The sequence below is a fragment of the Atractosteus spatula genome, unplaced genomic scaffold, assembly GCF_055471065.1.
Source record: "Atractosteus spatula isolate fAtrSpa1 unplaced genomic scaffold, fAtrSpa1.hap1 Scaffold_82, whole genome shotgun sequence".
NCBI lineage: Eukaryota > Metazoa > Chordata > Actinopteri > Semionotiformes > Lepisosteidae > Atractosteus > Atractosteus spatula.
This window is the reverse complement of record NW_028296915.1, coordinates 77,136-92,120: the sequence shown is the minus strand read 5'-3', so window position 1 is coordinate 92,120 and position 14,985 is coordinate 77,136. Positions and strand designations below refer to the sequence as shown.

Here is a 14,985-nt window from a genome sequence, read left to right as displayed (position 1 = left end):
CCCCCCTCCGGGAGAGGGCAGTGAAGGACAGAGGCGAGGGGCAACAGACAGGGATGCCAAACGCAGTGCTAGGACTCCAAGCGTCACAGCGAAAAGCCATTCGTGTGGAGGAAGGGAAGTTCGCGGAGCCTCTTCAGGTGTCGAGGAAAAGAGGGACAGACTGCTGCAGGAATGTGGGAGCTGCAGATCTAGCAGTGCGAACACGGCTGTACTGAGAGCGACAGACGGAGTTCATGCTGTTGCAGCGCTGGGTACCTGCTTCATTCCAATGCGTGTGATTCATGTGCAACTAACTGAATGTACAGCCACACCCCCCAGAAGAGTGATGTTGAGATGGCGAGTATTGCTTATTTTCAGTCCTGTGCAATTAGTTTAATTCTTTTAAGAAAGTGTGAGTGTTATTACAATAATACTGCTGTCTGTGACTCTATAGAGTCTATAGGATGAGGGAGTGTGAGTGTTACAGTGATCCTGCTGTCTGTGACTCTATAGAGTCTGTAGGATGAGGCAGTGTGAGTGGTGTTACACTGACTGCTGTCTGTGACTCTATAGAGTCTATAGGATGAGGGAGTGTGAGTGTTGTTACAGTGATACTGCTGTCTGTGACTATAGAGTCTCTAGGATGAGGGAGTGTGAGTGGTGTTACAGTGATACTGCTGTCTGTGACTCTAAAGAGTCTCTAGGATGAGGGAGTGTGAGTGGTGTTACAGTGATCCTGCTGTCTGTGACTCTATAGAGTCTATAGGATGAGGCAGAGTGAGTGGTGTTACAGTGATACTGCTGTCTGTGACTCTATAGAGTCTATAGGATGAGGGAGTGTGAGTGTTACAGTGATCCTGCTGTCTGTGACTCTATAGAGTCTGTAGGATGAGGCAGTGTGAGTGGTGTTACACTGACTGCTGTCTGTGACTCTATAGAGTCTATAGGATGAGGGAGTGTGAGTGTTGTTACAGTGATACTGCTGTCTGTGACTCTAAAGAGTCTCTAGGATGAGGGAGTGTGAGTGTTGTTACAGTGATACTGCTGTCTGTGACTCTATAGAGTCTATAGGATGAGGGAGTGTGAGTGTTACAGTGATACTGCTGTCTGTGACTCTATAGAGTCTATAGGATGAGGGAGTGTGAGTGGTGTTACAGTGATACTGCTGTCTGTGACTCTATAGAGTCTCTAGGATGAGGGAGTGTGAGTGGTGTTACAGTGATCCTGCTGTCTGTGACTCTATAGAGTCTATAGGATGAGGGAGTGTAAGTGTTGTTACAGTGATACTGCTGTCTGTGACTCTATAGAGTCTCTAGGATGAGGGAGTGTGAGTGGTGTTACAGTGATACTGCTGTCTGTGACTCTATAGAGTCTATAGGATGAGGGAGTGTGAGTGTTACAGTGATACTGCTGTCTGTGACTCTATAGAGTCTATAGGATGAGGGAGTGTGAGTGGTGTTACAGTGATACTGCTGTCTGTGACTCTATAGAGTCTCTAGGATGAGGCAGTGTGAGTGGTGTTACACTGATACTGCTGTCTGTGACTCTATAGAGTCTATAGGATGAGGGAGTGTGAGTGGTGTTACAGTGATACTGCTGTCTGTGACTCTATAGAGTCTATAGGATGAGGGAGTGTGAGTGTTGTTACAGTGATACTGCTGTCTGTGACTCTATAGAGTCTCTAGGATGAGGGAGTGTGAGTGTTGTTACAGTGATACTGCTGTCTGTGACTCTATAGAGTCTATAGGATGAGGGAGTGTGAGTGGTGTTACAGTGATACTGCTGTCTGTGACTATAGAGTCTCTAGGATGAGGGAGTGTGAGTGGTGTTACAGTGATACTGCTGTCTGTGACTCTATAGAGTCTCTAGGATGAGGGAGTGTGAGTGTTGTTACAGTGATACTGCTGTCTGTGACTCTATAGAGTCTATAGGATGAGGGAGTGTGAGTGGTGTTACAGTGATACTGCTGTCTGTGACTCTATAGAGTCTCTAGGATGAGGCAGTGTGAGTGGTGTTACAGTGACACTGCTGTCTGTGACTCTATAGAGTCTCTAGGATGAGGGAGTGTGAGTGGTGTTACAGTGATACTGCTGTCTGTGACTCTATAGAGTCTCTAGGATGAGGGAGTGTGAGTGGTGTTACAGTGATACTGCTGTCTGTGACTCTATAGAGTCTCTAGGATGAGGCAGTGTGAGTGGTGTTACAGTGATACTGCTGTCTGTGACTCTATAGAGTCTCTAGGATGAGGCAGTGTGAGTGTTACAGTGATACTGCTGTCTGTGACTCTATAGAGTCTATAGGATGAGGGAGTGTGAGTGGTGTTACAGTGATACTGCTGTCTGTGACTCTATAGAGTCTCTAGGATGAGGGAGTGTGAGTGGTGTTACAGTGATACTGCTGTCTGTGACTCTATAGAGTCTCTAGGATGAGGGAGTGTGAGTGTTGTTACAGTGATACTGCTGTCTGTGACTCTATAGAGTCTCTAGGATGAGGGAGTGTGAGTGTTGTTACAGTGATACTGCTGTCTGTGACTCTATAGAGTCTATAGGATGAGGGAGTGTGAGTGGTTTTACAGTGATACTGCTGTCTGTGACTCTATAGAGTCTCTAGGATGAGGGAGTGTGAGTGGTTTTACAGTGATACTGCTGTCTGTGACTCTATAGTCTATAGGATGAGGGAGTGTGAGTGGTGTTACAGTGACACTGCTGTCTGTGACTCTATAGGCTCTATAACATGAGGGAGTGTGAGTGTTACAGTGACACTGCTGTCTGTGACTCTATAGAGTCTATAGGATGAGGGTGTGTGAGTGTTGTTACAGTGATACTGCTGTCTGTGACTCTATAGAGTCTCTAGGATGAGGGAGTGTGAGTGGTGTTACAGTGATACTGCTGTCTGTGACTCTATAGAGTCTCTAGGATGAGGGAGTGTGAGTGTTGTTACAGTGATACTGCTGTCTGTGACTCTATAGAGTCTCTAGGATGAGGCTGTGTGAGTGTTGTTACAGTGATACTGCTGTCTGTGACTCTATAGAGTCTCTAGGATGAGGGAGTGTGAGTGGTGTTACAGTAATACTGCTGTCTGTGACTCTATAGAGTCTATAGGATGAGGAAATGTGAGTGGTGTTACAGTGATACTGCTGTCTGTGACTCTATAGAGTCTCCAGGATGAGGGAGTGTGGGTGGTGTTACAGTGATACTGCTGTCTGTGACTCTATAGAGTCTATAGGATGAGGGAGTGTGAGTGGTGTTACAGTGATACTGCTGTCTGTGACTCTATAGAGTCTCTAGGATGAGGGAGTGTGAGTGGTGTTACAGTGATACTGCTGTCTGTGACTCTATAGAGTCTCTAGGATGAGGGAGTGTGAGTGGTGTTACAGTGATCCTGCTGTCTGTGACTCTATAGAGTCTCCAGGATGAGGGAGTGTGGGTGGTGTTACAGTGATACTGCTGTCTGTGACTCTATAGAGTCTATAGGATGAGGGAGTGTGAGTGGTGTTACAGTGATACTGCTGTCTGTGACTCTATAGAGTCTCTAGGATGAGGGAGTGTGAGTGGTGTTACAGTAATACTGCTGTCTGTGACTCTATAGAGTCTATAGGATGAGGGAGTGTGAGTGGTGTTACAGTGATACTGCTGTCTGTGACTCTATAGAGTCTCTAGGATGAGGGAGTGTGAGTGGTGTTACAGTGACACTGCTGTCTGTGACTCCTGTCGGCTCTGTGTTGTCAGAGAGCGCGCTATCGCTGCCAAGCTGGTGTGGAAGATGGAGAAGAGACTGAAGGAGGTGGAGGAGGAGCCCACAGCCCCGCACAGCCAGCTGAGGTACACAGAGCAGAGAGCCCACAGCCCCGCACAGCCAGCTGAGGTACACAGAGCAGAGAGCCCACAGCTAGCTGAGGTACACAGAGCAGAGAGCCCACAGCCCCGTGCAGCCAGCTGAGGTACACAGAGCAGAGTGCCCACAGCTAGCTGAGGTACACAGAGCAGGGAGCCCACAGCCAGCTGAGGTACACAGAGCAGGGAGCCCACAGCCCCGCACAGCCAGCTGAGGTACACGGAGCAGAGAGCCCACAGCCAGCTGAGGTACACAGAGCAGAGAGCCCACAGCCCCACGCAGCCAGCTGAGGTACACAGAGCAGGGAGCCCACAGCCCCGTGCAGCCAGCTGAGGTACACAGAGCAGAGAGCCCACAGCCAGCTGAGGTACACAGAGCAGAGAGCCCACAGCCCCATGCAGCCAGCTGAGGTACACAGAGCAGGGAGCCCACAGCCCCGTGCAGCCAGCTGAGGTACACAGAGCAGAGAGCCCACAGCCCCGTGCAGCCAGCTGAGGTACACAGAGCAGGGAGCCCACAGCCAGCTGAGGTACACAGAGCAGAGAGCCCACAGCCCCGCGCAGCCAGCTGAGGTACACAGAGCAGAGAGCCCACAGCTAGCTGAGGTACACAGAGCAGGGAGCCCACAGCCCCGCGCAGCCAGCTGAGGTACACAGAGCAGAGAGCCCACAGCCCCGCACAGCCAGCTGAGGTACACAGAGCAGAGAGCCCACAGCCAGCTGAGGTACACAGAGCAGAGAGCCCACAGCCCCGTGCAGCCAGCTGAGGTACACAGAGCAGAGTGCCCACAGCTAGCTGAGGTACACAGAGCAGGGAGCCCACAGCCCCGCGCAGCCAGCTGAGGTACACAGAGCAGAGAGCCCACAGCCCCGCACAGCCAGCTGAGGTACACAGAGCAGAGAGCCCACAGCCCCACGCAGCCAGCTGAGGTACACAGAGCAGGGAGCCCACAGCTAGCTGAGGTACACAGAGCAGAGAGCCCACAGCCAGCTGAGGTACACAGAGCAGAGAGCCCACAGCCCCGCACAGCCAGCTGAGGTACACAGAGCAGAGAGCCCACAGCCCCGCACAGCCAGCTGAGGTACACAGAGCAGGGAGCCCACAGCCAGCTGAGGTACAGTACACAGAGCAGAGAGCCCACAGCCCCATGCAGCCAGCTGAGGTACACAGAGCAGGGAGCCCACAGCCCCGTGCAGCCAGCTGAGGTACACAGAGCAGAGAGCCCACAGCCCCGTGCAGCCAGCTGAGGTACACAGAGCAGAGAGCCCACAGCCAGCTGAGGTACACAGAGCAGAGAGCCCACAGCCCCGCGCAGCCAGCTGAGGTACACAGAGCAGAGAGCCCACAGCTAGCTGAGGTACACAGAGCAGGGAGCCCACAGCCCCGCGCAGCCAGCTGAGGTACACAGAGCAGAGAGCCCACAGCCCCGCACAGCCAGCTGAGGTACACAGAGCAGAGAGCCCACAGCCAGCTGAGGTACACAGAGCAGAGAGCCCACAGCCCCGTGCAGCCAGCTGAGGTACACAGAGCAGAGTGCCCACAGCTAGCTGAGGTACACAGAGCAGGGAGCCCACAGCCCCGTGCAGCCAGCTGAGGTACACAGAGCAGAGAGCCCACAGCCAGCTGAGGTACACAGAGCAGAGAGCCCACAGCCAGCTGAGGTACACAGAGCAGAGAGCCCACAGCCCCGCACAGCCAGCTGAGGTACACAGAGCAGAGAGCCCACAGCCCCGCGCAGCCAGCTGAGGTACACAGAGCAGGGAGCCCACAGCCCCACGCAGCCAGCTGAGGTACACAGAGCAGAGAGCCCACAGCCCCGCGCAGCCAGCTGAGGTACACAGAGCAGAGAGCCCACAGCCCCGCACAGCCAGCTGAGGTACACAGAGCAGGGAGCCCACAGCCAGCTGAGGTACACAGAGCAGAGAGCCCACAGCCCCACGCAGCCAGCTGAGGAACACAGAGCAGAGAGCCCACAGCCCCGCGCAGCCAGCTGAGGTACACAGAGCAGAGAGCCCACAGCTAGCTGAGGTACACAGAGCAGGGAGCCCACAGCCCCGCGCAGCCAGCTGAGGTACACAGAGCAGAGAGCCCACAGCCCCGCACTGCCAGCTGAGGTACACAGAGCAGAGAGCCCACAGCCCCACGCAGCCAGCTGAGGTACACAGAGCAGGGAGCCCACAGCTAGCTGAGGTACACAGAGCAGAGAGCCCACAGCCAGCTGAGGTACACAGAGCAGAGAGCCCACAGCCCCGCACAGCCAGCTGAGGTACACAGAGCAGAGAGCCCACAGCCCCGCACAGCCAGCTGAGGTACACAGAGCAGAGAGCCCACAGCCCCGCGCAGCCAGCTGAGGTACACAGAGCAGGGAGCCCACAGCCCCGCGCAGCCAGCTGAGGTACACAGAGCAGAGAGCCCACAGCCCCACGCAGCCAGCTGAGGTACACAGAGCAGAGAGCCCACAGCCCCGCGCAGCCAGCTGAGGTACACAGAGCAGAGAGCCCACAGCCCCGCACAGCCAGCTGAGGTACACAGAGCAGGGAGCCCACAGCCAGCTGAGGTACACAGAGCAGAGAGCCCACAGCCCCACGCAGCCAGCTGAGGAACACAGAGCAGAGAGCCCACAGCCCCGCGCAGCCAGCTGAGGTACACAGAGCAGAGAGCCCACAGCGAGCTGAGGTACACAGAGCAGGGAGCCCACAGCCCCGCGCAGCCAGCTGAGGTACACAGAGCAGAGAGCCCACAGCCCCGCACAGCCAGCTGAGGTACACAGAGCAGAGAGCCCACAGCCAGCTGAGGTACACAGAGCAGGGAGCCCACAGCCCCGTGCAGCCAGCAGAGAGCCCACAGCCCCGCACAGCCAGCTGAGGTACACAGAGCAGAGAGCCCACAGCTAGCTGAGGTACACAGAGCAGAGAGCCCACAGCCAGCTGAGGTACACAGAGCAGGGAGCCCACAGCCCCGTGCAGCCAGCTGAGGTACACAGAGCAGAGAGCCCACAGCCCCACGCAGCCAGCTGAGGTACACGGAGCAGAGAGCCCACAGCCAGCTGAAGTACACAGAGCAGAGAGCCCACAGCCCCGTGCAGCCAGCTGAGGTACACAGAGCAGAGAGCCCACAGCCCCGCGCAGCCAGCTGAGGTACACAGAGCAGAGAGCCCACAGCCCCGCACAGCCAGCTGAGGTACACAGAGCAGAGAGCCCACAGCCAGCTGAGGTACACAGAGCAGAGAGCTAGCAACCAGCTAGCTGAGGTACACAGAGCAGGGAGCCCACAGCCCCGCGCAGCCAGCTGAGGTACACAGAGCAGAGAGCCCACAGCCCCACGCAGCCAGCTGAGGTACACAGAGCAGAGAGCCCACAGCCCCACGCAGCCAGCTGAGGTACACAGAGCAGAGAGCCCACAGCCCCGCACAGTCAGCTGAGGTACACAGATCAGAGAGCCCACAGCCAGCTGAGGTACACAGAGCAGAGAGCCCACAGCTAGCTGAGGTACACAGAGCAGGGAGCCCACAGCCCCGCGCAGCCAGCTGAGGTACACAGAGCAGGGAGCCCACAGCCCCACGCAGCCAGCTGAGGTACACGGAGCAGAGAGCCCACAGCCAGCTGAAGTACACAGAGCAGAGAGCCCACAGCCCCGCACAGCCAGCTGAGGTACACAGAGCAGAGAGCCCACAGCCAGCTGAGGTACACAGAGCAGAGAGCTAGCAACCAGCTAGCTGAGGTACACAGAGCAGGGAGCCAACAGCCCCGCGCAGCCAGCTGAGGTACACAGAGCAGAGAGCCCACAGCCCCACGCAGCCAGCTGAGGTACACAGAGCAGAGAGCCCACAGCCCTGCACAGTCAGCTGAGGTACACAGAGCAGGGAGCCCACAGCCAGCTGAGGTACACAGATCAGAGAGCCCACAGCCAGCTGAGGTACACAGAGCAGAGAGCCCACAGCCCCGTGCAGCCAGCTGAGGTACACAGAGCAGAGAGCCCACAGCTAGCTGAGGTACACAGAGCAGGGAGCCCACAGCCAGCTGAGGTACACAGAGCAGAGAGCCCACAGCCCCGTGCAGCCAGCTGAGGTACACAGAGCAGGGAGCCCACAGCCTCGCGCAGCCAGCTGAGGTACACAGAGCAGGGAGCCCACAGCCTCGCGCAGCCAGCTGAGGTACACAGAGCAGAGAGCCCACAGCCCCACGCAGCCAGCTGAGGTACACAGAGCAGGGAGCCCACAGCCAGCTGAGGTACACAGAGCAGAGAGCCCAAAGCCCCGTGCAGCCAGCTGAGGTACACAGAGCAGAGAGCCCACAGCCCCGCACAGCCAGCTGAGGTACACAGAGCAGAGAGCCCACAGCCCCGTGCAGCCAGCTGAGGTACACAGAGCAGAGAGCCCACAGCCCCGCACAGCCAGCTGAGGTACACAGAGCAGAGAGCCCACAGCCCTGCGCAGCCAGCTGAGGTACACAGAGCAGGGAGCCCACAGCCCCGTGCAGCCAGCTGAGGTACACAGAGCAGAGAGCCCACAGCCCCGCGCAGCCAGCAGAGAGCCCACAGCCCCGCACAGCCAGCAGAGAGCCCACAGCCCCGTGCAGCCAGCTGAGGTACACAGAGCAGAGAGCCCACAGCCCCGCACAGCCAGCTGAGGTACACAGAGCAGAGAGCCCACAGCCCCGCACAGCCAGCTGAGGTACACAGAGCAGAGAGCCCACAGCCCCGCACAGCCAGCTGAGGTACACAGAGCAGAGAGCCCACAGCTAGCTGAGGTACACAGAGCAGGGAGCCCACAGCCCCGCGCAGCCAGCTGAGGTACACAGAGCAGAGAGCCCACAGCCCCGCACAGCCAGCTGAGGTACACAGAGCAGAGAACCCACAGCCCCGCACAGCCAGCTGAGGTACACAGAGCAGAGAGCCCACAGCCAGCTGAGGTACACGGAGCAGAGAGCCCACAGCCAGCTGAGGTACACGGAGCAGAGAGCCCACAGCCAGCTGAGGTACACAGAGCAGGGAGCCCACAACCCCGCGCAGCCAGCTGAGGTACACAGAGCAGAGAGCCCACAGCCCCGCGCAGCCAGCTGAGGTACACAGAGCAGAGAGCCCACAGCCCCGCACAGCCAGCTGAGGTACACAGAGCAGAGAGCCCACAGCCCCGCACAGCCAGCTGAGGTACACAGAGCAGAGAGCCCATAGCCCCGCGCAGCCAGCTGAGGTACACAGAGCAGAGAGCCCACAGCCCCGCACAGCCAGCTGAGGTACACAGAGCAGAGAGCCCACAGCCAGCTGAGGTACACGGAGCAGAGAGCCCACAGCCCCGCACAGCCAGCTGAGGTACACAGAGCAGAGAGCCCATAGCCCCGCGCAGCCAGCTGAGGTACACAGAGCAGAGAGCCCACAGCCCCGCACAGCCAGCTGAGGTACACAGAGCAGAGAGCCCACAGCCAGCTGAGGTACACAGAGCAGAGAGCCCACAGCCCCGCACAGCCAGCTGAGGTACACGGAGCAGAGAGCCCACAGCCCCGCACAGCCAGCTGAGGTACACGGAGCAGAGAGCCCACAGCCAGCTTAGGTACACGGAGCAGAGAGCCCACAGCCAGCTTAGGTACACAGAGCAGAGAGCCCACAGCCCCGCGCAGCCAGCTGAGGTACACAGAGCAGAGAGCCCACAGCCAGCTGAGGTACACAGAGCAGGGAGCCCACAGCCCCACACAGCCAGCTGAGGTACACAGAGCAGGGAGCCCACAGCCAGCTGAGGTACACAGAGCAGAGAGCCCACAGCCAGCTGAGGTACACGGAGCAGGGAGCCCACAGCCAGCTGAGGTACACAGAGCAGAGAGCTCACAGCCCCGCACAGCTAGCTGAGGTACACAGAGCAGAGAGCCCACAGCCAGCTGAGGTACACAGAGCAGAGAGCACACAGCCAGCTGAGGTACACAGAGCAGAGAGCCCACAGCCCCGCGCAGCCAGCTGAGGTACACAGAGCAGAGAGCCCACAGCCCCGCACAGCCAGCTGAGGTACACGGAGCAGAGAGCCCACAGCCAGCTGAGGTACACAGAGCAGGGAGCCCACAACCCCGCGCAGCCAGCTGAGGTACACAGAGCAGAGAGCCCACAGCCCCGCGCAGCCAGCTGAGGTACACAGAGCAGAGAGCCCACAGCCCCGCACAGCCAGCTGAGGTACACAGAGCAGAGAGCCCACAGCCCCGCACAGCCAGCTGAGGTACACAGAGCAGAGAGCCCATAGCCCCGCGCAGCCAGCTGAGGTACACAGAGCAGAGAGCCCACAGCCCCGCACAGCCAGCTGAGGTACACAGAGCAGAGAGCCCACAGCCAGCTGAGGTACACGGAGCAGAGAGCCCACAGCCCCGCACAGCCAGCTGAGGTACACAGAGCAGAGAGCCCATAGCCCCGCGCAGCCAGCTGAGGTACACAGAGCAGAGAGCCCACAGCCCCGCACAGCCAGCTGAGGTACACAGAGCAGAGAGCCCACAGCCAGCTGAGGTACACAGAGCAGAGAGCCCACAGCCCCGCACAGCCAGCTGAGGTACACGGAGCAGAGAGCCCACAGCCCCGCACAGCCAGCTGAGGTACACGGAGCAGAGAGCCCACAGCCAGCTTAGGTACACGGAGCAGAGAGCCCACAGCCAGCTTAGGTACACAGAGCAGAGAGCCCACAGCCCCGCGCAGCCAGCTGAGGTACACAGAGCAGAGAGCCCACAGCCAGCTGAGGTACACAGAGCAGGGAGCCCACAGCCCCACACAGCCAGCTGAGGTACACAGAGCAGGGAGCCCACAGCCAGCTGAGGTACACAGAGCAGAGAGCCCACAGCCAGCTGAGGTACACGGAGCAGGGAGCCCACAGCCAGCTGAGGTACACAGAGCAGAGAGCTCACAGCCCCGCACAGCTAGCTGAGGTACACAGAGCAGAGAGCCCACAGCCAGCTGAGGTACACAGAGCAGAGAGCACACAGCCAGCTGAGGTACACAGAGCAGAGAGCCCACAGCCCCGCACAGCCAGCTGAGGTACACAGAGCAGAGAGCCCACAGCCCCGCACAGCCAGCTGAGGTACACAGAGCAGAGAGCCCACAGCCAGCTGAGGTACACAGAGCAGGGAGCCCACAGCCCCGCGCAGCCAGCTGAGGTACACAGAGCAGAGAGCCCAGAGCCAGCTGAGGAGAGAATGTGGGGGTTCGGTCATAGGCTCTGGGGTAATATTGGGGTACAGGCTGTGTGGCAGTGTGGGAGTATAGGTTGTGTGGGGGTGCATCTGTGGACAGTGTGGGGGTATGTGCTATGTGGTAGTGTGGGGGTACAGGTTGTGGGGAGAGAATGTGGGGGTACTGGCTGTGGCAGTGTCGGGGTATGGGCTGTGTGATACTGTGGGGGTAAAGATTGTGGGGAGAATGTTGGGGTACGTACTGTGTGGTAGTGTGGGGGTACAGATTGTGGGGAGAATGTGGGGGTACGTACTGTGTAGTAGTGTGGGGGTACAGATTGTGGGGGTATGTACTGTGTGGTAGTGTGGGGGTGCACATTGTGGGGAGAGAATGTGGGGGTACAGGCTGTGTGGTAGTATGGGGTGCAAGTTGTGGGGGAGAATGTGGAGGGTGCTGTCTTTGTGGTAGTGTTGGGTACAGGTTGTGGGGAGAACGTTGGGGTACAGGATGTGTAGTAGTGTGGGTGTACAGGTTGTGGGGAGAATGTGGGGGTATGGGCTGTGTGGTAGTGTGGGGGTGCACATTGTGGGGAGAGAATGTGGGGGTACAGGCTGTGTGGTAGTATGGGGTGCAAGTTGTGGGGGAGAATGTGGGGGGGTGCTGTCTTTGTGGTAGTGTTGGGTACAGGTTGTGGGGAGAACGTTGGGGTACAGGATGTGTAGTAGTGTGGGTGTACAGGTTGTGGGGAGAATGTGGGGGTATGGGCTGTGTGGTAGTGTGGGGGTGCACATTGTGGGGAGAGAATGTGGGGGTACAGGCTGTGTGGTAGTATGGGGTGCAAGTTGTGGGGGAGAATGTGGGGGGTGCTGTCTTTGTGGTAGTGTTGGGTACAGGTTGTGGGGAGAACGTTGGGGTACAGGATGTGTAGTAGTGTGGGTGTACAGGTTGTGGGGAGAATGTGGGGGTATGGGCTGTGTGATAGTGTTTGCGGTACAGGTTGTGGGGAGAATGGGGTACAGGCTGTGTGGAGGGAGCGTGTCGGGGTGCACGTTGTGGGGAGGGAGAATGTGGGGGTACAGGCAACGAGGAAGGTGAGTGTTGGGGTTCCGTCCGTTGGGAGGGAGAGATGGGGTTACAGGATGTGGGATAATGTTGGGGTACGAGTTCTGGGGCAGTGTAGGTTTTGTGGGGAGAATGTGGGGGGTGCCGTCTTTGTGGTAGTGTTGAGTACAGGTTGTGTGGAGAACATTGGGGTACAGGTTGTGGGGAGAATGTGGGGGTATGGGCTGTGTGGCAGTGTGGGGGTACGGACTGTGTTGTAGTATGGTGCGCATGTTGTGGGGGCAGTGTGGAGAGAGACTGGGGGTACAGGTGACGAGGAAGGTGGGGTATCATCCGTTGAGAGGGTGAGGTTACAAGCTGTGGGGTAATGAGAGGGTACGGGCTGTGTGGCAGTGTGGGGGTGCAAGTTGTGGGGGAGATTGTGGGGGGTGTTGTCTTTGTGGTAGTGTTGGGTACAGGTTGTGGGGAGAACGTTGGGGTACAGGATGTGTAGTAGTGTGGGTGTACAGGATGTGGGGAGAATGTGGGGGTACAGGCTGTGTGATAGTGTTTGCGGTACAGGTTGTGGGGAGAATGGGGTACAGGCTGTGTGGAGGGAGCGTGTGGGGGTGCACGTTGTGGGGAGGGAGAATGTGGGGGTACAGGCGATGAGGAAGGTGAGTGTTGGGGTTTCATCCATTGGGAGGGAGAGGATGGGGTTATAGGTTGTGTGAAGTGTTGGGGTGCATGTTGGGGGTGGAGAATGTGGGGGTGTGGGCTGTGTGGTAGTATTGGGGTATGGGCTCTGTTGTAGTATGGGGTGCTCATTGTGGGGCATTTGGGGGTATGTGCTGTTAAGGAGAGAGAATGTGGGGGTACAGGCAATGAAGAAGGTGAGTCTTGGGGTACCGTCCATTAGGAGGGAGAGGGTGGGGTTACAGGCTGTGGGGTAATGGGGTACGAGTTGTGGGGCAGTGTAGGTTTTGTGGGGAGAGTGTGGGGGTACAGGTTGTGGGGAGAATGTGGGGGTACAGGCAGTGTGGGGGTACAGGGTGTGGGGAGAATGTGGGGGTACAGGGTGTGTGGTAGTATGGGGGTACAGGTTGTGGGAGAGAATGTTGGGGTATGGGCAGTATGGGTGAGTCTTGGGGTACCGTCTGTTGGGAGGGAGAGGGTGTGGTTACAGGCTGTGGGGTAATGTTGGGGTACAGGTTGTGGGGCAGTGTGGGGATGATCGTTTTGGGGAGAGAATGGGGGTAAAGACTGTATGGAAGTGTGGGGGTACAGGCCATGGAGAGAGAATGCGGAGGTACAGGCTGTGTGGGGGTACAGGTTGTGGGGTACTAGGGTGTTGGGGTATGGGTTGTGAGGAGGTGTGAGTGTGGGGTACTGGCTGTGAGGAGGTGTGAGTGTGGGGGTACGGGCTGTGTGGTGGTGTGGGGTACTAGGGTGTTGGGGTACGGGCTGTGAGGAGGTATGAGTGTGGGGTACGGGCTGTGAGGAGGTGTGAGTGTGGGGGTGCGGGCTGTGTGGTGGTGTGGGGTACTAGGGTGTTGGGGTACGGGCTGTGAGGAGGTATGAGTGTGGGGTACGGGCTGTGAGGAGGTGTGAGTGTGGGGGTGCGGGCTGTGTGGTGGTGTGGGGTACTAGGGTGTTGGGGTACGGGTTGTGAGGAGGTGTGAGTGTGGGGTACGGGCTGTGAGGAGGTGTGAGTGTGGGGGTGCGGGCTGTGTGGTGGTGTGGGGTACTAGGGTGTTGGGGTACGGGCTGTGAGGAGGTGTGAGTGTGGGGTACGGGCTGTGAGGAGGTGTGTGTGTGGGGGTACGGGCTGTGTGGTGGTGTGGGGTACTAGGGTGTTGGGGTATGGGTTGTGAGGAGGTGTGAGTGTGGGGTACGGGCTGTGAGGAGGTGTGATTGTGGGGGTACGCGCTGTGTGGTGGTGTGGGGTACTAGGGTGTTGGGGTATGGGTTGTGAGGAGGTGTGAGTGTGGGGGTACAGGTTGTGGGGTACTAGGGTGTTGGGGTACAGGGTGTGAGGAGGTGTGAGTGTGGGGTACGGGCTGTGAGGAGGTGTGAGTGTGGGGGTACGGGCTGTGTGGTGGTGTGAGTGTGGGGTACGGGCTGTGAGACAGGGTGTCCTGTGCTCGGGGTCGGTGTTGTGGATCTTTCCCACACTGACCCCTCTCTCTGTCCTGCAGACGCACCCTGCTGGCCGTCCCTGTCCTGCCCTCCCGCCGCTCCCTGCTGGACGACCTCTCTCTGGACACCTCCGACTCCGAGGACCGCCCCCCAGCCCCGAGGACAGCCTGGGCCCCCCTTCCTACAGCCCGACTGACCAGACAGACAGACAGAGGACTGACTCTGCTCGAGACGTTTACTGTTTGACTGTCTGAGCTGATACCAAGGACATTGTCCACTGTAGCCTGATAATTTTGTATCTTCATCATCATCACTATTGAAAGACACCTTCTGTGCTTCTACCCTACTGTTGTGAACAGGCCAGGGAGAATCGTGGGTGTCTACGCTCTGCGCTACCCCTGGTGGTGCGTCCTGTCTGTCGACACCCCTCTCCCTCACTGGGGGCAGTTTGAGCTGCGTTCGTTCGTGTGTGAGACGTGGTTCTCATGTGGTTTTTCACTGTCTGTTCCTTGATCTCTGACGCTGGGAGGAGAGTTTTAATATAAACTGGGTTTGAAACTCTTCTGAGCTCCAGTCGTTAATGGAAACCATAACACACACAGACACCCTGAGCCACACACACACACACACCCTCACACACTCACACACCCTGACCCACACTCACATACACTGACACCCTAACACCCTAACAGACAGACAGACAGACAGACACCCTGAGCCACACAAACACACCCTCACACACTCGCATACACAGACACCCTGAGCCACACACATACACACCCTCACACACTAACAGATGTATCTACCTGATGGGCCAACGTAGAGACACACAGGGGCATGTACAGCAGCACCAGC

General features: G+C 58.0%; 1 protein-coding gene across 1 annotated transcript; it reads left to right on the top strand.

Annotated features, from left to right (window-relative positions):
- Positions 1-3,536: 3,536 nt before the first annotated feature.
- Positions 3,537-14,692, top strand: LOC148805171 (uncharacterized). The gene is made up of 2 exons (XM_088909756.1): positions 3,537-3,800; positions 14,190-14,692. Exons 1-2 carry the CDS (start codon positions 3,640-3,642, stop codon positions 14,374-14,376), a joined length of 348 nt encoding a protein of 115 aa, XP_088765882.1. The 5' UTR covers positions 3,537-3,639; the 3' UTR covers positions 14,377-14,692.
- Positions 14,693-14,985: the final 293 nt, after the last annotated feature.